The 25,072-nt window shown below is 47.7% G+C and overlaps 1 protein-coding gene across 1 annotated transcript in view; it reads left to right on the forward strand.

Annotated features, from left to right (window-relative positions):
• Nucleotides 1-25,072, forward strand: part of CCDC9B (coiled-coil domain containing 9B) — a 94,562-nt gene that overhangs the window by 34,255 nt on the left and 35,235 nt on the right. Inside the window, exon 6 of the mRNA XM_090034970.1 lies at nt 903-1,055. Within this exon, the coding sequence (XP_089891096.1) occupies nt 903-1,055 (153 nt within the window). The remainder of the gene's footprint in view (nt 1-902; nt 1,056-25,072) is intronic.

Genomic DNA, 25,072 nt, shown 5'->3' on the forward strand with positions numbered 1-25,072 from the left:
TAACTTAGGCACTTTTAAAAATGTCATCCTCATTTGCAAAGGAGAGACTAAGGAGTGATACAATGGAGTGATCCGTATATAGCATGACATAATCATCTGTGTAAAGATGACCTGCTACCCTCTTCTGCAAGACAAGAACAAAATGGCACACAACAAAACTGGGAGGTGATATATTTTAAATGTGTAAAAGAAAATATGTTTGTATAAAAATATATATTCCTCTTGTTGAACTCCCTGCTGAGGGGCTCTGCCAGCAGCTGTGAAGATAACAAATTGGGAATCAGACATGAGCTGACACAGTGATGTGTGCCTGATTGAGCAGACAGCTGGAAGTAATGACTAAATGGTGTGAGCTGCCCCTGATTCATGACAAGAGTTTAAATGTCAGAATTGCCAAGTATATCACTGCTGACTGAATCTCTCTGGAAAGGCAATGGACAATCATGTGAGAAGGTCATAGAGTATCAAGTGTCAGACCATGTTTTTAAGTGGAATAATTTTTTGTGAATGGGACCTTATGGGGTATTCCTGCTTTTTCTCCAATTTAACCACTGGATTTTTGGAAAAATAGCATAGTAAGGGGCAAAGAGGAGGAGGTGAGAACTCAACTATAGGATAAAAGGCTAAGTCATTACCCAGACGTTGAATTAACTGAAAACAAGAAGAATTTTTTCTCCTTGTATTTAGTAGGTATATTTTGGTGAATGTTATGCTTTCCTTTGAAGTATCCAACATGGCAGCTTTCAAACCAGGACACTGAACGGAAGGGATCCCGGATCCCTACTAAGCCAGTCCCTCAATTCACCTCTACCCTGTTGCAGCTGCTATCATGAGGAGAGTTTCATGTAGGGATTAATTCTAGTCTCCCTGAGTGTATACTGGTTTTGCTTTCTTATTTCTAGGCGAAGCGGATTGTCAGCGAGAAACGGAGCTCAGATTGCCTCTTGAGTCCAGGAAGGGTCCCAGACCTGAGTGAAGAAGAAGTGGACCACTTGGTGGCTTTCCGGAGAGGGAGGCGGATGCAGATCGCCATCACCATGGATAACAAGGAAAAAGTGAGTGCTGTCCAAGAGCCCGTGTTATAAGGACTGGGTCTCCACCCTCACTACTGGGGGTGTTGGGAGGCAAAATATCAGTAACTGCCTTTTGGCAGCAGTTCAGTCGAAGGTAGAGTTTCTTAGCACTGTGGGCTTTTTTCTGTGCCAAAGTCACCTGGCTTTTACGACTCAGAACGAGAAAGTCTTTGGTGCTGACCTACTTCCTACCTTTGTGATCATGGCTCTAGTTACTTCCAGACTCTTTCTTCTTTGGCCTCAGCATGTTCTTAAACTTGCCCCCCCAAGCATCATGCTGTGAGATTTCTTTGGGGTCAATGAGGTGATGCTGGCATCACCATAAACTTGCTTTCAGTTTATGGAGAAAATAATGCAAAAGATTTCCATAGCTGCAGGAGTCATTGGCACCTAAAGCCAATGTCTCTACTTAGAGACACACAGTAGCTTGTGGTCAAAGAGCCCTGTCCTAGCTTAACAGGGAGTTAACTTAAAAACGGAAGTAGATATTGCCCAGTCCTACTAAAACCAGCTGAGGTTACTGGATATTTTTATTTAACCTTATAGGCCCTGAAAACACAGTCTAAATATTTTATTGCAGATTCTTTCCCCCCACTCCTCTCTCCAGCACAAAAGATGCATTTTTCATACAAGAGATCCATAGAGCAGCAAAACTGTGTGCAACCAACATGCACCATTCAGAATAAAGATTAAAAGATAGAAAATGTAAATATGAACAAAGAAAACAAGTAGATCCAAAAGGAACTAATTCAATTACCCTCAGTCAGGCTACAGCCAAAGCCTGCTGCTTACTGTATGCATTTTTCTTCCGTTTTTTTCTTCTGATCACTGGAGTTTTAAATAAAGATACAGGTCCACATTATCTGTTTCCCTGTGGTTTCTTTACCCACTTTGAGTGTCATAAAAATCATATACACCTGTATATCAAGCTACCATTGAATACAGACTGTCACAGGAGGCCTTCATGGTAGCTTGAACTGGCATAATGATTCTGCAACACCCAATCCTTTTTCTCCCAGAATCATAGACTCATAAGGGACCTCAAACATTATCTGGTCAAACCCCTGCATGATACCCCTGCTACTCTTAAATCATCCCCAGCCAACGCTTATTCAACCTCCTCTCAAAAAATCTCCCATGGAGGAAACCCCATTATTCCCCTGGGTAGTCTGTTGTACCACCTTATCGTTCTAGCATTAAGTATGTTTTTCCTGAGGTCTAATCCAAACCTACTTTATTGATGCTGGCAAGTGTTAGGGTAAGTTTTGAGGGAGAGGGAGTGTGGCCTGAGCACCACTGTGTTGTGGCTATTTTTGGCTGCTCAGATACCCCTTGAGGTTGTATTAGGGCAGCACTGAGGCTGCTCTAACTTATGTCATGGGTTGGTAAAGCCGCCTCTTTCTTCCCACCATTTCTGCATGAAGTGAATCTCAGCCATATCCCATAACAAGCACCTTAATGCTGAGACAAGTGAGTGAAGTTCATAATGACATGCCTCCTCCACACTCAGTGCCCTCTCCCATATCAGCAAACTGCCCTTCACACTAGTTATGGTTAAACAGAGAATATTTAGCAAATCGGTGTGGAACTTTTTCATGCATGTGGCTTTTTAGAAAGAGAACATGCCTACCAGATTCCCCTTTTCAAAACATAGGCTCTTGCTGCTGCTTAGTTTTCAGGGAGAGTCAACAGAATGAGAATGCTTAGGTCTCCTCTTTCCTTAGCATCATTTCAGATAACACTTTAAAGCATCATGTTTCCAGTGGATTCACTTACCTGGGTATTAGAAAGATAAGCCAACATTTCTCTGTCACAAAGCCTATTTATTGTTTGTAAATGACCACAGTGAACCAACTCTAACTGATAAGACTTGACTGGATTTTAATGTACTCAAGAATGCCTCTCTGCAAACAAGTTCAGAAACCGATGTTCATTTTATATCCTGGAGTTTTAAATAGGAGCAAGTCACCTGAGTGGGGAATGACCAGAGAACAAGTATTCCTGCATTGTAGTAGGAGTGTGGGTGTGGGAAGGTTGCCCATCTGGCAGAGAGGACATGATGGAGTGGGTGGCAGCACTTATCCTGAGAAGAATTCTGCAGAGTCATTTGCTGGCATTCACAGTTTTGCTGTGCAGCAGAAAAACTGTCAAATGCATAGGATGGGTGCAGAGAAAACCAAGCCAGAGTTCAATATAAAAGTCAAATGATTTTCAGATATGTGGGAAGCTGGAGGAAAAGCAAGGGCAACATTGGACCCCTGCTGAACCAGTTGGGACAACTGACACCCAGGAAAAATCCAACCTATTAAATGGGTACTTTGCGTCAGTCTTTCATCAGTCCCATGGGACGCCCATGCCTGCTATGGGACAGGGAGGTCTGGGTGAGGGAGACCCCCTGCCCTCCATTAATGGTGATCTCATGAAGGAGCACCTTGAGAGACTGGATACCTTCAAGTCAGCCGGCCCTGACAATCTACAACCCAGGTTACTCAAGGAGCTGGCGAGCATCATAGCCCAGCCTTTGGCATGGATCTTTGAGAACTCCTGACGCTCTGGTGTAGTGCCCGAAGACTGGAAGAAGGCCAACGTGGTGCCTATCTTCAAGAAAGGGAGGAAAGTGGATCCAGCTAACTATAGGGCCAACACCTTGACTCCTATCCCGGGGAAGATCTTAGAAAAGTTTATCAGAGAGTCAGTCCATCCTTAATGGACTGGCCGACACCAACATCCTAAGGGATAGCCAGTGCGGGTTTGTTGCGGGTAGGTCTTGCTTGACCAATCTCATTTCCTTCTATGACCAGGTGATCTATCACCTGGACAAGGGAGAAGATATTGATGTCATATATCTTGACTTCAAAAAAGCCTTCGATCTGGTATCCCATGATCACCTCTTGGCAAAAGTGGCCAGTTGTGGCCTTGGGTCCACCATGATCCTCTGGCTGGGAAACTGGCTCCGTGGTTGGACCCAGAGGGTAGTAATTGAGTCACTCATCATGGTGTCCTGTGACCAGTGGGGTCCCCCAGGGCTCTGTCCTTGGACCCATATTGTTCAACATCTTCATTAATGATGTGGACATTGGAGTCAGGAGCAGATTGGCCAAGTTCGCCGATGACACCAAACTTTGGGGCAAGGCATCCACACCAGAAGACAGGCGGGTGATCCAGGCTACCCTGGACAGGCTCAGCAAATGGGCGGACGAGAACCTGATGATGTTTAACACCGAAAAATGCAAGGTTCTCCACCTTGGGAGGAAAAACCTACAGCATCCTTACAGGCTCAGCAGTGCTACGCTGGCTAGCACTACGGAAGAAAGAGACTTGGGGGCCATCATTGACCACAAGATGAACATGAGCCTGCAATGCGATGCTGCAGCTAGTAAAGCAACCAAAATGCTGGCTTGCATCCATAGATGCTTCTCAAGCAAATCCCAGGATGTCCTTCTCCCCCTGTACTTGGCCTTGGTGAGGCTGCAGCTGGAGTACTGCGTCCAGTTTTGGGCTCCACAATTCAAAAAGGATGTGGAGAAGCTTGAGAGAGTCCAGAGGAGAGCCACGCGCATGATCAGAGGTCAGGAAAGCAGACCTTACGAGGACAGGCTGAGAGCCATGGGGCTCTTCAGCCTGGAAAAGCGTAGGCTCAGGGGTGATCTGATGGCCACCTATAAGTTTATCAGGGGTGACCACCAGGATCTGGGGGAATGTTTGTTCACCAGAGCGCCCCAAGGGATGACGAAGCTGAACGGTCATAAACTACTGCGAGACCGTTTCAGGCTGGACATGAGGAAGAATTTCTTTACTATCCGAGCCCCCAAGGTCTGGAACAGCCTGCCATCAGAGGTGGTTCAAGCACCTACATTGAACATCTTCAAGACCAAGTTGGATGCTTATCTTGCTGGGCTCCTATGACCCCAGCTGACTTCCTGCCCTTTGGGCGGGGACCTGGACTCGATGATCTTCCGAGGTCCCTTCCAGCCCTAATGTCTATGAAATCTATGATTGCATCTAGTTTTTCAAGGAGAGGAGTAAATCCCTCGGCAGTCTTTAAGGGTCTGAAAGTGAATAAAAATGGAGAATTAAAGATGCCCACAGGTTCTCCTAACTGGTGGGCAGAGTCTCTGGACTAATGACATAAGCATGAATTCAGTTAAAAGTTCAAGCCCCACTGCTGATGGATCTTGCCTTCTGCTGCTGATGCATACAGTCTAGCTCTCCTTCCTTGACAGGAAGCATACAACTCTGTTACTTCCTAAGACAGGTGTCCTTCCTGTTACCTGGAAGTAGCCACACATTTGTGGGCATTGTAAGGAACATCCCAGCCAGCATATAGGACATTGTCAGCAAAGCATCTCCCTGTTTGTTCAATTTGACGAGGTCCCCTAGAACAGAGAAAAATGAAGGTCCCAACAGAAGACATTGGACATTACACTCCCAAACCTCGCACACATTTTAGTTGTCAGGATTGTGTTTAAAGCACTTCTGTAGATTCATCAATGCTCAATTGATCATTAAAACATCCCTAATGTAAAAAATTATAAAACTGACTTTGAAACTCCAATTTCCAGTAGTTATCAATAAGATGCACGCATTCCAAGTTCCAATTGGTCTCATGAGATTGACTCATCTACTCAAAGTTACAATGCTGCATTGTTCAGGTGCCATTTCTCCTATGTTTAGTATTATTTTGGAGATGTGGCAGTAGCACCTCATAGCTGAAGTCCCTTTTTGCCAGACATTGAACACCCCTATAGTCAAGAAATGGTGTTTGCCCTGGAAAACTTGGAATCTGTCTATAGGGTAAGAAACAACAGGTGGCTGCAACAGATGGAGGCGAGATGATACTGGTCCTTCTTTTAAGCAATAACTAAAGCCCACTCAAGGCTGCATGCATAGGAACTGACTAGTTCTACTCTATGCTAACAGGTATGGGCATCCTGTTGAACTCAATTCTTGCTGGGGTTAGGAACTGCAGTTATTTCCTAGAAGGAGATGTCTATGCCTGCCTGCACACTATGCCAGTTCTAGGATTCCAGTGGCTCATAGGACTGTTACTTAAAATTGCCAATAGCTCAAATTAAGAGTGAGACCTTAAAAAGCGGGATAAGGCAAAATGCCATGTTTTTTGATTACATGAAACAGATACATAAACTTGGACACACCAGTCATACAAACAGACATACGTAAGCATACAGACAAACTACTCCAGTAAGATGTTATAGTTACCACCAGAAGTTAGCACTGGATGGCCAGTCCAGAATATGAGCAGGGGTATACAGGCACCTGTGCTCCAGGAGGTTGCAAAGAGTGGATTCCCCATCTTGGCTTGTCTGCATATCATTTTTATAGGAACTTCAAGTCTTTGTTCAGCATTGGGGGTTTTCCATGCTTCAGTTTTTAATTAGAGGTTGTTTCTTTTGGTTATCTCAACTTGAGGTCATTCCAGTAAAGTTGGTCATCTCCGCTGAAGTCATTCCAGTGACATTGGTTATCTCCGTCTTGAAGCATTGTGTAGTTGAAATGGCAGGATATGCAATATGTAAAATTCTTTCTTCTTACTATCTTCTTTGCACCTGATTACAGATAAGTTCTTCAGCCATCTATTAATTAGTTTACTGTCTGGTAACTCATATATTGGCACCTTGTTGCTCACACAATCAATTAAATCTTCTTCTGTTTTCATGCAAATTGTTAACATTCTTTCACCATTCACCCTCTTACACATACACTCATGTACACAGGGCATACAAAATTCGTCTACTTATGTCAAGAAGGGAACAAGCAAAAAAATGGAATTTAAGTTGTTCATAAAATTGTTCCTAAGAGACGAAGAGAAATAAAACTAATACAATCATAGCGGCTTATCAATTCAATACTATTATCGTTTAAACATAATAAATAAAGCAAAAATTCATACTACAGGACTACAGCCAAGGACTTACAGGACTCAGGTACAAGAGTGTTTGAGTGTATCGTGTTCAAGGGACCTCACCAACTCCAGTCAGAGGCATATTCTCAAGACACTGAGCATGTGGCTACTCCAGTCCTATGCACAGGACTTAAAATGAGTAAGTAGGTAGGGTGGGACAACTGAAGCAGCCACCCTGGGTGCCAGCTTGGCTGGGGAGGGGGATGGCAATAAACCATTGGTGCCACAGCCACACAATTGCATTGATAGCACAGTGACAGCTGGCAGCCACTGCTGCCCCCATGTATTGCAGTTGCCCCAGGCACCCAGCTCTGTTATGCCTCTGCCTAAAACAGTCACCGTCTTTGACCATCCTCCCTTGTATTTGTTATATCCAGAAAGATTGTTTGAAATGGCTTTGTCTGGCTACCCTGTCACTTTATCTAGTTTCTATGTAGGTTTAAGAGGAAGCATTTAAGTAACTGCTTCCATTTACTACTGCTCTTAGGACTTAAGAAAGAGTGCGAGAGAAATACCTGATTTAGGCTGTCTCAGAAATCAGTCTCCCTCCTGAAAGCCACTGGAAAGCAGTATACTACAGAAAGCACCAGCTGTGACTTGGTTCAGATTTTCTTAGTAATAAATCATTAATATTTTTCAGTCCAAAGATTTAAGGGTGCTATATGGCGTGTTCCAGTACTAATATGCCTTTTGACTGCTAGAGAATCTGAGGCACAGAGCAATTAAGTAGTTTTCTCAAAGGCATAGAGGAAGCTAATGGCATAGTCAGGTGTTTGGATGCTAATCTGGGCCTCAGGAGACCCAGGCTTAGTTCCCTACTCTTTCACAGACTTCTGGTGTGGCCTTGGGCATGTTTGAGTCCACGTCCCAGTTCCATCCGTCAGATGGAGACAGTAGCCTGTAAGGGGGGTTGTAATGGTGAATATGTTAAAGACTGTGATAAGTATTCACATAGTGTGGTGATACTGGACCCTATAACCACTTCATACAGCAGAGGATCCTGATTGGCAATCCTGGTTTCTAGCCACTAGAAAATACTGCCTCCTTCCTTTAATACATGGCTCAGCCTGATGAGAAGCTGACAGTGCAGTTTTCTAGGAGGGCTGGCTCTGTGCTGGAAGGGGCTGGTGCATTATTTGTATTCTCCAGTGACGATTAAAAGTAGCTGTATGTGCTGACCTCCACTTGAGAGGGCTGTCATTCTGTTCCTCTGATCCAAGGGGGTGATAACTCAAGCACAGAGCAATTCATGCTTCTTATTCAGGGGACACAGATTCAGCAGCAGCTCTTGCACTCTGCCCCCTTCTCAATACAGAGCCTGAGGGAAGAAAGGTTGCCTCTCTAGGCTGCATGACATGAGCCAGTGCACAGGAGGCTTTTACAAACCAAGACGGCAGACCTGTTTCTTCTTTCCCGGCACAGCTCTGGGCCAGCAGGAAACACAAAGAGACAATGACATGGAGACTGTAAAACATGCTAGGAGAGTTGGTAAGCATGGCTGGCAAAGTCGCTTGGCTCTTGCTGGCAGTCCTTGCTTTGTGTTTTCATCACACTGAGCCATTTGTCTTCCAGCTGGGAAGCTGCTCCGCCTCACAGCTTGAAAGAGACACAGGGAGTGTTAAAGGGATTTGAACAGTGCACTTTGCTGTAAAGCATCTTTGTTTTCAATGGAGTGTAATATAGTTTCCAACTTTCTGTACTCCTTATACAAGGCAGGATTGTTTGCACTAAAAGGAGGAGATGGCCAAGGCCAGGGGGAGGTACAGACAGAAGGAACCATTTCCATGTAAGGCCCAGCCCAGCTCCTGCTAGCCTCAGCAGGTCTGTAGTCAGAGCATGTGTATTTGTAGCCACATTTTGGGCAGCACTTCTGTCCCTGGGTTCTATCCACTTCTGTCTGGCAGTTACATGCACCTATCACCCTTCTAATTTCCCCATTAAGAGTCCCATTTGCTAGGGGGGTTGTATGGGGATAAACACCACTAGCACAATGAGGTCTTTCAACTGTCTTTATTCAGTACATGTGTTGTGCTTTTTTGAAAAAGCATTATACTTGCCACCACTCCCTCCTGTCTGCTCTCTTCACTCCCACTCCTTTCTTGCATGTGCTTTCCTGCAGTTTGTTCTTCCTCTGTCTCCACCCCTACCACCTCAGCCCTGGTTCCTTCCGCCTCTCTAGACTATGCAGCCTTGTCAAGTGGTCCCTGCTCCCTTGCACACCCTTTAGAAAATCCCTGTCCTAGGTTCCCTTCTCTTCTGCTTCACTGGCTCTTTCTATGTTGCTGGCATCTTCTAGGGTTGGCTAGTACATCCCTACCTGCTGCTGGCTCTAATCCATGTGAGAGGTTCCTATCTCTTCTCCTACATACCAACAGTCAGTAGTGAAGGCAGCTAAGCTGGCTCTCCCCTTTGATTTCCAGCTCATTCAGACTCCATTCTGGGCAGCAACACTCTTCACTGGATTCTCCCTACCAGTGAGGCAGCTCTACCTTGACCTGGATGGACTCCCTGGGGCAGGAGGGCAACTCAGTTCCCCTTCCATTCCATCTTTGATTCTTTCCTAAGACTGCTGGCATTTATTGCAATGGTTGTTTTCCAATGAAATGGTCATCTATTTGCTAGGCACTGAGCAAACACACACATTCAGTTCACAGATAGTAGTGACTGCCAGCTATTACCCACTTCATCTGGACTGGGAATGACTCTGTCAGGGCTAACGACCCCCGCATTCCTCCATCCCCTGCCTATGCAGATTCTCCTCTCTCATTATTCAGTCTTTCTCAGGCCACCTCTTTAATCACCTTCTCCATTGCATGCTTATATATCTCATTAGTCCCTTGTTTGTTCTTTAATACCCATGCTTACCCCTCTATAGACCCCTGCAGTGTATACAGGGGGATTCACCTTCTTTTTTTGAGGTCCAATAGAATAAGATGCCCTGAAAATGGCTTAAAATACCCCATTTTAAGATATCCAAATGTGTGTTCCCTTTGTTCTGTTCAGCTGTTGTGGGAAAGTTGCTTTCAGATCTCCAGGCCAGTGTTGTATGATCTATTTGAGAAGTGAATTTATATCTATCTAAATGACACTTCCCTGTACTGCGCAAAGTTCTGGAAACCAACCAGTTATAGAACCTATCTTGTCTTTTTTCTCATCAAGCCCAAGTATATTCAGCTCACAACATGCTTGAAAATGTTCTCTCTCTCCTGTGTTTTCCCAGAAACAAGGACCAGACAGGTCCTTTCAGTTAGACCTGGATTTGTGTTTTAAAACAACAAAAGCAAAAAACAAAACAAAACAAAACAGGAAAACACAAAAGCAGCATTGTGCATACGTGCCTGTAACAGGCTGCAGCAACCCTGCCTCCAAATGTCTGCTTGGCTCTGCAGAGTTTAGTGATTTAAAACTGCAGCATACAAAAATCAAATGTATAACAGGTACACAGCTAAATACTCCCGTTTTTCAACTCAGAACTGATTGCATAAACTTAGAAAAGACAATCATTCATAGTCCTTTCACTCCCACCCCATCTTGGTATCCCAAACAGCAGCTTTTCTGTTGGATTCCGTGTGCATTTAATCATCACTGGCAGATCAATCTTTATACAAATTGTATCACAGATCACCTGGGAACAGGTGAATCTGCTAAAGGCCAAGCAGTCACTAAATTGCTCTTATCTTACAGGTGATGCATCAGGTGGCCCTGTATCAACTGGTCAGAGAACTGCATGAGTGAATTGTGAGAAGGCAGACAGCTGGGGTCTGGAGGTGTAGATGGCTCTCAAGTCTTTTCAGTATCCTGATCTGGGACTGAAATGCAAGATTTGTAGTGGTGGGTTAGTTGGATTAACCATGGCTATGGCTCACTATGACACTGCTTGGAAAATTATTAGAAACCAGATCACACTTTTTAGAAGGTGACTCTCCATGCGAAACTCTTTGTTTCCCATGTAGAAGATGCTACCTGTTGTCACTGTGGAAGTCAACCATTCTCTCAGAGCTCTCAGAAAGGAAACTGCACCTCTTTGTGGGCCTAAGCATACACAGATGGTAAAGATATCTGAAGTGGCTGGGGAGGATCTGACATTACTTTCCTGTTCCCGCATCCAGCAGAAACAGCATAGGAGACTAGAGATTGCTCTTGTGTTCCTGAAGAAAACTTCTTCATCCCTGGCTATGGCACTTGGGAGCTATTATACAGGATGCTCAGCCAGTACAGAAATATAGGGGCTTCATACAAATATCCCTGCACATCCAACAATATCCAGTGAGATGGGCCTCACTGGCCCTTACACATGTATTTCCAGTAAAGGGCATGGTCAGGCCCATAATTATTGTTATCCTGGCAGCAGGAGACTGGGACTTCCAGAAGACTTTGTCCTCTAGAAGCTTTTAAGACTCTACCTCTGCTTCACCCTTTCTACCCCTTTGTGGCTTGAACTGAAATCATGCAAGGCTTCTGCTCCCACAAAAACTAGTAATATCAATTTCCTCAACTTTTGTAGCAACAAAAAGGGGGTCCGTGTCCTCCCCTCCTCTTGCTCTCTGTCTTCTCAAAAATTTCTCCTGGCTGCTGTCCGTTTTCCTAAGAAGTCCCTCCATGTTCTGGCTGCACTTTAGGAGCATCACATTATACATTAGCGTATTACAGTTGTGAGCTGGCACTCCAGCACCACTGGAGCACAACTGTTAATTAGTGAGTTACAAATCATCCTTCAAATGGACAGCTGATACAGCTTCCAGGCATTTTAAATTGCTGTTTTATTAACAATGCTTCCAGAGATGATATATCACAAATGAATACATTTCTAATCAGGAGACTCGAAAACTACTCTCATCAACCCAGTAATGTGTATCATCCCTTAACTACAGTGGAAGGAAACATTCTAGAAAATATCTGGCCAGAAGACAGAGAGAGGGGGAGATCTGCAGCAGAGGTTATTGCCCACTGAGGCAACACAGTGACAAGCCTGGTTTGAAAGAAATCTGGGGGGAAAAAATATCCCAAATTCTGAGCTGTTTTGACAGTCTGGCCCCATATGGGTATTAAGCCCTTGAAAATCTAGCTCCAAACTCTTGTTTTTAAAGTGCTACATAATGGGGGCAAATTCTACCACTTTTATACTTGCATGAAATAGTATCTGCCTCTGCAAATACTCCCATTTACTTCAAAGGGCCAACACATTTAACAAAAGTCAGGAAATCTAGCCCTGAAGAGTTTAAGAAAACTTACCTACTTATTTCAACCTTATTATTGGCATCCTTTTGTCTGTGAGAGATGGTGGATATTGCAGCCTATGACATAGATGGTTTGCAGTGCCTCATGTGACTGAATAGTCCAATCTGAGATTGGCATGATCTGTGGCAGTGGTTGCAAATGTATGTGTCGTAGTTGGGTGGTTTGGGAGCTGCTTGCTTCTTATAGACTCTTTTCCTTCAAGCTGTTGGAGACCATTCCTGTCATGGATTTTAATGCCCGGGTGGAAATGATTTTGCCACTTGTTCTGATCACTTGCTAAGGTTTCCCATGGACCAGGATCAATTCCAGATGCCTTCGTATCTCACTTGCATGTGTCATTATAATGAATTTTGGGGCATCCTGTTCTTGTTCCTTCTCATATTTCCTTGTATAGCATGTTATTGAATATACCGCCATCATCCAATCTGTTCAGATGGCCTAGCCCAGGAGCGGGCAATTATTTTGGGCAGAGGGCTGCTTACCCAGTTTTGGCAGGCTGTCGAGCCCTGCCCCTTGACAGGTACCCCGCCCCTTGACATGTGCCATGCCCCCTGGTCACCATCTTGAGACCATTGTCCCAATGTCTTGGGACCAATGTCTCAGGGCCAGCACCGTGGGGCCCAGAGAGGGGCGCAGGCTGGCAGGGGTCTGTGGAGCCGGGTTGGGTTGCACCAGCAGAGAGGGGGGTGGAGCTGGCCTGGAGCTTGCAGCATGCGCGGGGCTGTCTAGAGCAAGCACAGGCAGCCTCATGCGGGCTGCAGGTGGCTGCTGTGAGGTATGCTGGCCATGGGGTGGGAAAGGGGCCACTTTTCCCTGTGCTCAGCACCAGCTTGTAACCCGCCCCACTGCCAACCTGGTGGTGCTGAGTGCAAGGGGTGAGGAAAGCAGCGGAGCAAGCAGCCCCTCGCCTGCACCATGCCCGGTGCCCCGCACTGCAGCCAGTCGCAGCCAGCCTGGGGCTGCCTGTGCCTGCTCTGGACAGCCCCATGAGCACCTGCAGCAGGGAGCGCTGGCCATGGGGTGGGTGAGGAGCCGCTTTTCTCCATGCAGGAAAGGAGCCTGGGGAAAAGCTGAGCGCGGGGGGAAAGGGGCCCCATGCTGCAGGCACTCGCAGCCCACATGTGGCTGTCCGGAGCAGGCACAGGCAGCCCCACATGAGCTGCAAGCAGCTGCAGCATGGGGCACTGGGCGTGGGGTGGGGAGGGTCTGTTTCCCCCACCTCGTGCTCCTTCCCTGCCCAGGGTCCTCCACCCCCACTTATCTAAGCTTCCCATGCTGGGGCAGCCACGGTGCTCCCCGCCCAGAAACCCCAGCTGGGGGGGGGGGCCGGCGGGCCCACTGTTGTTGGAGGCTGCCGGGCTTCCCCTGGGTCCTGCTGCCCTTGGTTCCTGCACTTTTGACAGGAGCCAAGGGCAGAGAAATATTAATTATCTACATTTTTTTAGGGGCCCCGCAGGCTGGATAGAATGGCCTCATGGGCCGGATCCAGCCCGCGGGCCGTATTTTGTCCACCCCAGCCTAGCCAATGCAGTCATCTCTGTCTGAGTAGGGTTGTCACACTTGGTAAATTTGACCTTTGAAGAACCTATGCATTGGTAACTTTATCTTGCCATTTGATATTGAGTCTGTGGCATAAACAGTGCAAGCAGAAGCTGGTTAACATTTTCTCTTGATGTCTATAAGCAGTCCATGTTTCCCCACCACTCATGAAAGTGCTGAGGATGCAAGTTTTGTACACTAGCATTTTGGTCTTGATGATAAGTTTTGAGTTGTCCCATGCTCTCTTAATTAGTCTGCTGAAGGTGGTGGCAACCTTTCCAATGTGAACATTGAGTTCTACATCCAGTGTGAGGCTGGTGGTCATTGTAGAACCTAGGTAGCTGAACTTTTGCACTACTTCTAGCTGGTTCTCAGTAAGGGTGGTTGATGATTAAGGGTGACTGATGGTAATTTTAAACTATGCTTTAAAAAAACTAATTTGTCTAAATCACAGAATAAACCAATTTAAACATAGTTTCATAGTTTCATAGTAGCTAGAGTCGGAAGGGACCTAGGAAGATCATCTAGTCCGACCCCCTGCCTTGGCAGGAAAGAGCACCGGGGTCAGATGACCCCGGCAAGGTGCTCATCTAACTTCCTTTTAAAAATCCCTAGGCTAGGAGCCTGCACCACTTCCCCTGGAAGCCGGTTCCAGGCCCTAGCCGCCCTGACTGTGAAGTAGCGCCTCCTAATATCTAATCTAAACCTACCCTCCGCCAGCTTGTGACCGTTATTCCTGGTCACTCCTGGCAGCGCACGGGGGAACAGGGACTCCCCCAATACCTGCTGATCCCCCCTGACCAGTTTGTAGCAGGCCACAAGGTCCCCCCTTAACCTTCTCTTGTGGAGGCTAAACAGGTTCAGGTCCCGTAGCCTCTCCTCATAAGGCTTGCCCTGCTGACCCCTGATCATACGAGTGGCCCTCCTCTGGACTCTTTCCATATCGTCTACGTCCCTCTTGAAGTGTGGCGCCCAGAACTGGACGCAGTACTCCAGCTGCGGCCTGACCAGTGCCGCATAGATGGGGAGGATCACCTCCCTGGACCTGCTCGAGATGCATCTGTGGATGCATGACAGGGTACGGTTGGCCTTCTTGACTGCCTCCCCACACTGCCGGCCCATGTTCATCGTGGAGTCAATGACGACTCCAAGATCCTTTTCCGTCTCCGTGCTGGCAAGAGGGGAGTTCCCCAACCTGTAAGTGTGGTGCCGGTTCTTCCTCCCCATGTGCAACACCTTGCACTTATCAGTGTTAAACCCCATCCTATTCTCATCCGCCCACCGTTGCAACCTGTCAAGGTCAGCTTGTAGCCTATTGCACCCTTCTAGTGCACCCACATCCCCCCACATCTTAGTGTCATCAGCAAACTTGAACAGGGTGCTTTCTACCCCCTCATCCAAGTCACTGATGAAGATGTTGAACAGTGCGGGCCCGAGGACCGAGCCCTGCGGAACCCCGCTGCCCACGTCCTTCCAGGTCGAGAAGAACCCATCCACTACCACCCTCTGGGTGCGGCCCTCCAACCAGTTGGCGACCCATTTGACCGTGTGGGCATCGACACCACAGTCTCCCAGCTTTTTGATGAGGACAGGGTGAGAGACAGTGTCGAAAGCCTTCTGGAAGTCCAGAAAGACTACATCCACAGCAACCCCTGCGTCTAATGATTTGGTGACCTGATCGTAAAAGGCCACCAGGTTGGTCTGACAAGACCTGCCACTGATGAACCCATGTTGGTTGCCCCTGAGCATGCATTCCCCCGCAAGGCCCTCCTGGATGTGTGCCAGGATAATTTTTTCAAAGAGCTTACCCGGGATTGAGGTAAGACTAACTGGCCTGTAATTTCCCGGGTCCTCTTTTTTTCCCTTTTTGAAGATAGGGACTACATTGGCCCTCTTCCAGTCCTCCCGCACCTCACCAGAGCACCACGAGTGCTCATAGAGCCACACCAGGGGTCCCGCAATGACCTCGGCCAGTTCCTGTAGAACCCTAGGGTGAAGATCATCCGGACCAGCGGACTTGAACACGTCCAGCCTCTCCAGAAGTACCCTAACTAACTCCTCACTAACCCCTGGCCCAGGCGTGTCTCTCCCGGGGCCCGAGGGGGGCCCAGCAGGGAGGTGGCTGAACTGGTCCCTACTTAGGAAGACAGAGGCAAAGAAATCGTTAAATATGTTAGCTTTACCTACCTGCCTTAGGTTTTTCCCCCCGACATCAGTGTTCAGGGTATGCAAGCACTGTTTTATCCTTCTATTCTAGTCTAGTCCCTTAAAAAAACAACAACAATCATTTGCCATCCCTCATTCAGCATTGATCAAGATATCCTAAATTGTAGGCCTGTGTGAAGCAGCTAGTATTCGCTTTAGATTCAGATTCTGCTGATTTAGGAAACAGTGATTCGATTTGGTGATTCGAAATACTGTCCTAAATCAATTAGGTCGAATCTGACTCAGAGATTTAGCCACTGCTGAATTGGCTAAATCTCCAAATTGGACAGGCCTCATCCTGCAGCCCTTTCCCCCACCCCCCAGCTGCCCTGCCTGGCCCCAGTGTCCCAGCTCTTTAAAAAAAAAAAAGAAGCCCTGAACTCACCAGGTCCTGCCAGGTGTGTGTGTGTGGGGGGGTGATTCCCACTTCCCCACACTGTGTGGGGGGCTCTGTCATGAGCCCCCCAAAAATGCTGAGGCTGCTGCAGCAGCTAGTGAGTGGGGGCTTTTTTTTTTTTAAAGAGCTGGGAGCTTAGGGCAGGTGGGGCAGCCATGGGGGGGGCGGGTTGGGACAGTGGGCGGGGGTTGTGGGGCACTTGGGAGGGCTGGGGGAGCAGGCAGGAGATGGGACCTTGCCCCCTTCTCTAGGCCCCCTCCCCCACCCCTTACTTACCAGCACAGAGTCTGGGTCCAGCTCCCTGTGGCAGCAAGTGGGACTGCCTGAATCTCCAAAGCTCTTCAAATCTTTTCCAAATCAATTTGGAGAGCTTTGAATCAATTCAGGCCTTTTTATTGGTCAGCTGATTCGATTCGGATTCAGAGATTCAGCCGCTGAATCAGGCCGAATCTCCTCCAAATCAAATCAGCACCCAAAGCTTCACACAGCCCTAAATAGCATCTCTAGGGCATTGCTGAGCTAGTCTGAAGATCTATTCTTGACACGAAGCTGACAAATTTTTCTTAACTGCATCTAGATTTTTGTTGTTAAAATCTCTTTCAGTTGATAAAATGAAAACCAGACTTTTCATTTATTTCTTCTGTCTGTGAGGCCCTGTGGTCAGCAAAAATAGAAAGTATTTTACAGGCTGCAATAGGGCAGCCTGAATTTGTGGAAGAAATAAAAGAACAGAGAACTGAAATTCCTGATGTGCGTATGAACCAAAGCAATTAGTAGTGAATGCCAGACTGATGGTGTCACAGCACCGGTAAACTTTTCCTGCTGGACACCCACCAGGCTGCTGAGTCTCACCACACTGGATCCACCTGGTTTTAAGCTTTCCTTGGATCAAGTTAGCTGAAGCACTCCCTTCTTCCCCTTCATTGGTCTGTCCAGCATACTTCCTAGGAACAAACTCTCTCTCTCTCTCTCTCTCTCCCTCTCTCTCTCTCTCTCTCTCTCTGTGTTATCCTTTCAGGGAAATGGGGCTTTGCAGTCCAACTGTACAAGGCCTATGGGAACACTGCTAACCTTACAAATTTCACATCCTTTCCAAGAATTCCAGTACTATGGACACTGGGTTTGCAGGTCATCTGCAAGCAAAACCTTTTCAGATTTCCAAAAAACAACCACTCTTCACATTAGCTAGGACAAGAAATAAGCAGATACAGGTAAAATAATAAACAAGCATTTCCCTGCTTCAGTTTCCTCACCATTCTTGAGCAGCTTTTGGACTGGCTCAGAGTTTGCTAAGGTCTCTAGGATTTTCTCCTACTTGCAGTTTCTCCTGTAGAGCATGGAGTCTCTCATTCAACCTGTCAGCCAGTTTCCTTCCACCATGTGCTGAGTGGCCAATGACAGACCCTCCCCTGTAGGACCTCCAGGCCACTTTGTCAGCTGAACCTCATCAAATGATCAGACTCCTGCACCTGAAGACCAGTTGTTCACAGGAGGACACTCTCCTGGAGTTCAGACTGCAAAAACACATTTGCCCATGTGGTGACCAGTTTTTATTCTAACAAAAGAAGGGCAAAGCTCAGCATTCCTCTATTGCCAGCCTTGGATCACCATTTCTTGGAATTTCAGACCAAACTTAAGGTTAAAAAGACAAGAAAGAAGGCAGACAAGCCCCTCAATCTAAACTAAATTCAGTGCACATAAGCCAGTTTCAAAATGGCCAAAAATGGTTTAAGATAAACCTGGTTGATGTAATATCAGACTTAACTGATTTGGGTCAAATTGGTTTTGGAACTTCTGTCTCAGACCCCTTCCTGGTTTAAAGTAAATCAGGGTCTCCCAGCATCCCAGAATACTTTTCAGCCCATGGTAGGCTGGGCTGGCTGCTCCAGAGAGCAGGGCTGGCCCTGCCCCTTCCTCCCTATCTGGAGCTCAGGCTGTCTGAGAAGGAGGTGGAGACTGCAGGCACAGCAGCATCTGCCTGGCTTCTCCCCACCCCATCCTCTCCTTACTCACTGCTCAAACAAGGATCTCCCCTCTCGCATGGCACGGACCCCAGGTGGCATGTGGCCATACTACCCCCATGTTACCTAATGCTGAGAGATGTCTCTGTGTGTGCTCCTGATTTCACTGGAACAAAGGCAGACAGAACAAATCAGCAGGTCAGCTAGTAATGTCCCTCCGTTCTTCCTTACAAATGCCTTGGAAAAAACTGTTTAAGAAGAGCTTGAACAAATGAGAGAGGCTTTGTTTTCTTGATAGGCTGAAAGGCTTTGTGTTCTGATAAGCTCCTTGCTGGCTTGCTTGCTTGCTTCAAAAGCTGCAATCTGTCAGTGTTCAAGAGGGGACAGCGAGAGGTGTGAGAAATGACTTGGTTTGCAATGCATGGGACCTGTGAGTGCCATTAGTTTGCTGCAGACAGTATAAAGAAGCAGGAGAGGAAGATTGAAAAGCTCAGTATCATCAACAGATGCATTCACTCCACACAAGCAGTCCACCCTCCCCACACCCCTCCTTTGCCTCAGAGTGATAGCTGGGGGCCAGGGTCTGGAAACACTCTCCGCCCCTTGAACAGTAAGCTGGAAAATGGCTGCTCCCCTTCCCGCTTCAGGCACACCCCAGCTGGGGACTGTGCATGCCAGGGTGGGGGTTTAAACCTCTCCCTCATCATAGGCCTGGCTGCACCCTGCCCCTCAACTCAGAAGTGTGGAAGGGAAGGGAGGGTTCACTCTAGCACCACCCAGCTTCTAGCCTGAGTCACTGCAAGCATGTACCTACATTTCTTGAATCAAATGTAAATATCTATCCACTTGCAAATCAGTTCGATCTCTGCAGGTTAGACTAACCTGGCAAACATTGAATCAATTCAGACTTGGACTTTTTGAATGTCTCTCCCTAGCCATTGTGCTATTTTGAAACTTTTTGGTCCCTCTTTCACTGATTGTACTCTGGGGTGATTTCAGTGAAGAGGCTCTGGGTACTATAAAAAAAGAGAGATCTTAGTTGAGGGGGGTGTCTAATTTACAACAGTGTAAGTAACCTTGGAAACAGACTTAATGTTTTCTTCATTTTGTTTCAATAATCCTCTAGTCATCCTGTCAGAGATTTGATGTTTGTCTAAACATGGCCTGAAGCAAGGAGCCAGAATAAGATCCCTATTTCCAGTCTGGGCCTGACTTCATCTCATTATCATTTTTGTGAATGGCTGACTGAGCAGTTCGGACTGTGAATTTACTCTTTGTATTTTTGTTCTGCTCCACTGTGCAAAGCACAGGAAAGCTGGTGAACTCAGACCCACACAGAACCTTCCAGTAATGCTCAGACAGTGGGAGGACTGAATGCAAGTCTGCAAACCCCTCTGGTTGTGATTTTGTCTCTAAAAAGTTTGATGGGGCTGCTGGTCTTCTTCCTAACAAATAACAAATGGCTGGATCCCTGCATAGTTTGTGCAGTCAGCTCCAACACTGCCATGTATGGTTACAAAACTGGGGAAGGTAGAAGTGATAAATGCAGTCTCATTTGGCAGCAAACATGCTGGGAAATCATGTGATGCTGCATCAACCAGTAGGCAGTGGACACTGCTAATGTTCTGGTGCAGCAGCCCCCATGGACAGGACTTAGAGCAGAGCGCTGCTCTGAAGCCTCCGTCATCAGGCCAGAGGGTGTGCTTCAGTGCCTTCAGCAGAAGATCTAGTGAAAGTCAGTCACTCAGCTACTGGCTGTTTCTTTCTGTCTTGTTCTTCATGCAGCAGTGGATGATGAGAATGAGGCAGTTGTACAGGGCTGCGTATATACAGTTATTCATAGTGAGCAGGAATTTCATTAGTTAAGGCAGGGTGTCAAACATAGGCCTGCAGGCCAGATCAAGCCCAAGGAACTGTTGCATCTGACCTACTGGTCATCAGCTGGGCTACTGGAAGTGCACACCCTTGGCTCTATGCTGCTGATTCTGCAGACCAGCCAGAGCTTCATGCTGCTGGTAGGGCCAGGTTAACCCTTTGGTGGGCCCCAGGCAAACAAACTTGTGGGCCCTGGGCCAGTTGAGAACTCTGTTTCCACCCCAGCGCTGCCTCCCATGGGGAACGGAGCTCAGAGTCACTGCTAGGAAGTAGCCACAGTGGCAGCAAGGCCAGCAGAGGGGAGGGGAAGGGAAGTGGACAGGGCCATTTGCACTGCTGCTGCAGAAGGAAGGATGGCCCCTGCTGCAGCTCAGGACCCTAAGCATGTGCCTTGTTTGCCTATGTGTTAATCTGGCCCTAGATGGTGGGCAACAACATGGAGCCAGGGGCATGTAAGTGCCTGGAACTACATTTGTGAGGTGGCGCAGAGTTCTGGCTGGACAATTGCACAGAGCCATGGGTATGTGGCTGCACAGAGCCGCATTCAGGCAGCTGTACAAAGCTGGGGGGCTGCCATACATGGTCATGTCCACGTCCATGCTGCTGCATGTCCCTGGCTCCAGCTCTGTGCTGCTGCCCAAATGTGGCTCTGCACAACCACAAATGTGAACTCTGCCCAGCCAGAGTTCTGCACTGATGCATGCCCCTAGTTCTGTGTTGCCTGTATATAGCTCCTGTAGTCCAAATCTGACCTGGAGCCCAGGATGAGTTTGATATGGCTGAGTTAAGGGATGCAGAACAGGAGATAGAGGCACATCTTCCACCAGGCAACTCCTAGTGAGGAAGCAGGGGTGCCATAATAAAGGAGAGAAACAGATGGAGAAACCTTCGCTTCTTTAGCCAGAGGGGCTCAGGTCTCATCTACCCAAGGAAGTATAACTGCCCCTATGACCACTCTCATATTGAAATAGCTCTTGTGCTTTAAACCCCACCTAATCCTGGAATGAGTCCCCTGTGTAGACAAGCTTTAGGCCTCTCCCAAACATTCTAGTGATAATATTAGGTTTTGAGGTGGACCAGGGCAGGGAGGAGAAGAGCTTCTGACAAGCAAAGTCTCCTCCTTGCCCTCCTTTTGTGTTTGGTTTGGCAGCAGCATTGAAAGAAGTTTAAGCAAGAAGGTAGCTAGTTTTTCCAATCCCTGCTGCTTTGGAAGGTGAGAGCTGTATACTCCTGCTGCTGCCATGGGGTTAGGTCACTGCGACCTCAAATGCACAGGGCTTCTTAATTTCAGATCATTTAAAGACAGAAGAGACTATAAGATCATCTCTAGCCTGATCTCCTGCATATTTCAAAGTCCTGGCATTTCCTTTATTTCCCCCTGTATTGAGCCCAGTAACTCGTGTTGGCAAAACCAGGGGTTGGCAACCTATGGCCCATGGGCCACATCAGGCCTGCAAAGTGGTTGGATCCAACCTGCAATGGTCTCATTTGTTTCACATGCTTCCTAGCTGTCAGATCTTTCTCATTTTTTACCAGACAAACATCTGTTGCCATTCCAGACAATCCTGCTCTATGCAGAGGGATGCTCTTTGGTCCCTGCACTGCTTACCCTTGCTGCTGAATTAGCCACTGCAGATCATTGCTCACCATGCTTTTTGGTGGCATATGTTTTAGGGGTGGCTACAAAAGAGCAGTCTTTCCCACAGAGCTGGGATGACTGGAGTAGCAGCAGGTGATCAGCAGCCTTCAGCAGTGGCTGGGTTGCAAACTCTGGCCTGCTGTTAGAAAAGGTTGCCAAACCCTTGGCTAAATCATATCTTCCATCATGGCATCTCTTCCACTCTGTATGATGACAGGAGGCACCCTACCCTGGTGTGTTTCTGAAAGTCTTGCTCAGGTGTTATTAATCATGGCACCACTGGTAAAGCCAGGATACTGACATTTTTCCTATCATGTCATCTTCCACTCATCTGAGCAGAGGCAAATCTCATATTCATTGTGGCAGTTAGGAGCCTTTCAGAAAACCTCAACATAGACAAGATTCAGGAGAGTGACCTAATATGACATACAGATTGCCCTCCTCTCTCCCCACCAAAAGCATACTCTAAATGATGTCAGGCTTATGCTTGTCTCATGATGTTCCCAGACTATGAATGTCCCTGAACCGGGTCCCGGAAAGCAGTTCCACCACAGTGCTGATGCTAAGGCATAATGGGAAGAAGCTTGTACTTCACAAGTGTCTTTTGCAAGCTGTTGTCACAAGTGGGCATGTCAACATGAGATGCTTTACCGTGCATTAAACTAATCTAATGTGCGGTAAAGCATCATCATCTACATGTGTGCAGGAATTACTGCACAGCAGATTAATTTAAAGCACCATTTGCAAGTACTCATAGATACAGGTACTAGAACATAGTGCTTCAAACTAATGCATCAAAGCGCATGTGTAGATGATAGCCTGAAGCAAACTGCAAGTTGCTACTGGTCAGCCTAGGCAGCAGGTGGCCACAACATAATCACCAGGGGATCTAGCTAAGCCTTGAGCCTTGGTGGGTAGGGGGAGTTGTCTTGGCTCCAGGGGCAGGTCACTTCTAGGTGCATGGAGATCAGGATTGGCTCTGAGATCTAGGGGACAGGGGAAGCTGTCCTGTCTCTGGGGCCAGCTCCCTCCCAGCCATGCAGAGATCACGGTTAGTTTTGATCTCTGTGCAGCTGGGAGGGAGCTGCCCCTAGAACTGGGACAGCTCCCTCCCACCCCCTAGAGCTTGGGGCCTGACTCCAGTGTCTCCTGCCAGCCCAGGGCTGGCACCCAGGGGACCCTGGAGCTCCCCCTGGCTGCTGCAGAGGGGTAGAGCACAGCAGGAACAGCCCTAAACTAGGCTGCTCCTGTTGGGCTCAGCTTGCTCTGTACGTGGGTGCAGGTGCATAGATGCCTATTCTAATGCATCTGAATTTTCTGCACGGAAAATTCAGGCACATTGATTGCATGTGTAGACATACCCAGTGACATTGTAGCATGCTGTGAACTAAGATAGGTTTCTGCCTTCCTAGTCAGAAAGAAAACACTAAGTACTCAAGTCTGGAAAAGTGTAATGGACAGGGAAGGAGATTTCTAGAAGAAAACAACAGTGGGGCTTCAGAATGGAACCGGGCCAGGTCTGAAAAATGAAAATCTCTATTCAAAGAGAATGGAATGTGGGTGAGAAGGAATCACAGAAGCCAAGTGTCATGTTGAATGGAAACAGCGTCCTCAGAAGCCTGGAAACATAATTTCTAGTCCCAGCTCTGCTACAAACTTCCTGGGTACCTCAGAGCAAGTCACTTAACTGCTCCAAGCCTCCATCTCTCAGTTTCAATAAAACAGACGTAATAATGATTACTGATCTCACAGGCAGACTGTATAGGCCAGGGGTGAGCAATTATTTTGGCCCGAGGGCGACTTAATGAGTTTTGGTGAGTTGTTAAGGGCTACCATTGTAGCCCACCCCTTGACATGTGCCCTGGCCCCTGGCCACCGTCTTGGAACCAGAAGTCCTGCCCCTAACCTCTAACTTTTGCCACCAGAAGTTCCTCCCTTTGCCCCTGGACGTACTGCTTTTTGGGGGTGGGGTTGCCATCTTGGAACTAGAACAAATCCAAATCATATACCAAAAGTTAAACGTCTACTATAACATATTTTAATTTTATTTAAAAAAATATTTTTGTCCTGATTTATGTGTGTTTGCATAGTGTATATAGAGGTGATTGCATAATATCTCAAAAATAGTTTTACTCTTGTATATTTTGTAGGAGGAGTGTGTGTGGGAGTGTGTAGCATGTGCCTGGGGGGGATGATTGTGTGTGTATGGTGGGGGGTTGGTGATGGGGTGTGGCTGTGTGTGGGGAGTGTGGGGTATGTTGGTGGTGTGTATATGTGGGAGGGTTATGGAGTGTGTGGGGTTTGTGGGGAATGAGGGAAGGTAAGGGGTGTGGGGACCCCCCCTGCCGATATACCATCCCCAGGGTGCATAGGCCCTAACGCCAGCAGCAGCAGCAGGTGGTGGGCCCTTGAGGGGTTCATGGCCCACACAGGTGCAGCTGGGTCACATGTGGCCAGCCAGTTGTGGGAATTGCACATAACAGCAAGGAGTGGAGCCAGGCCAGCCTTCCTTTATCATGTGGGGCTCATGTGCAGCTCCAGGGACTCATGTGTCACTGGGGGGAAGCCCTACACGATGGAGCTGGTTGGTTCCTTACTTCCTGCCGTCATGTGCAGATCATGGGACTCTCCCAGGAAGCAGGGAGTGGGGATCCGCTGGTAGTGGGTGGCTATGTGCCATGCGAGGGGCATGTGGGGGGATCCCCAAACCTTCCACCCTCCCTCACACCCCACTAACTCCACCCACACCCTGCCCACCTGACCTCTGCACTCCTACCACCCCATGGGGCACGGGCCCCAGGCTCCTGCCAGCTCCATGCTCCTGCCAGCCCCACACTCCGCACTTCCACCCAGCTGCAGCTTCCCTACCTGCTGCCCAGAGTGAGCGCTGCAGGAGAGACATGAAGAGGAGTCATTGGAGGCTGGGGAAGCCAAGCAGGTCCCCAGGTGGCTGCAGCAGTGGAAGCTGTGGCCCTGCTCAGAAGTAGTGCATGCTGGCTGACAAGAGCCCTCCCGCACAGGAGGGTGTGAGGGAGGCATGTGGGCTGGATGGTGTACAGTTAATTGGTGGGTGCCCATAAGCCAAATGAAATTGCCTGGCATGCTGAATCTGGTGATGACGGCATGGATGGCAACATGGATGGCAGGACATTGACAGTGCCTTTGACTCCTACTTTACCTGCAGCAACTTAGAGTGTTCTTGATGTTTTGGGCACTGTGCTT

Source organism: Crocodylus siamensis, chromosome 2 (genome assembly GCF_052110815.1).
Source record: "Crocodylus siamensis isolate JL-2025a chromosome 2, ASM5211081v1, whole genome shotgun sequence".
Lineage (NCBI taxonomy): Eukaryota > Metazoa > Chordata > Crocodylia > Crocodylidae > Crocodylus > Crocodylus siamensis.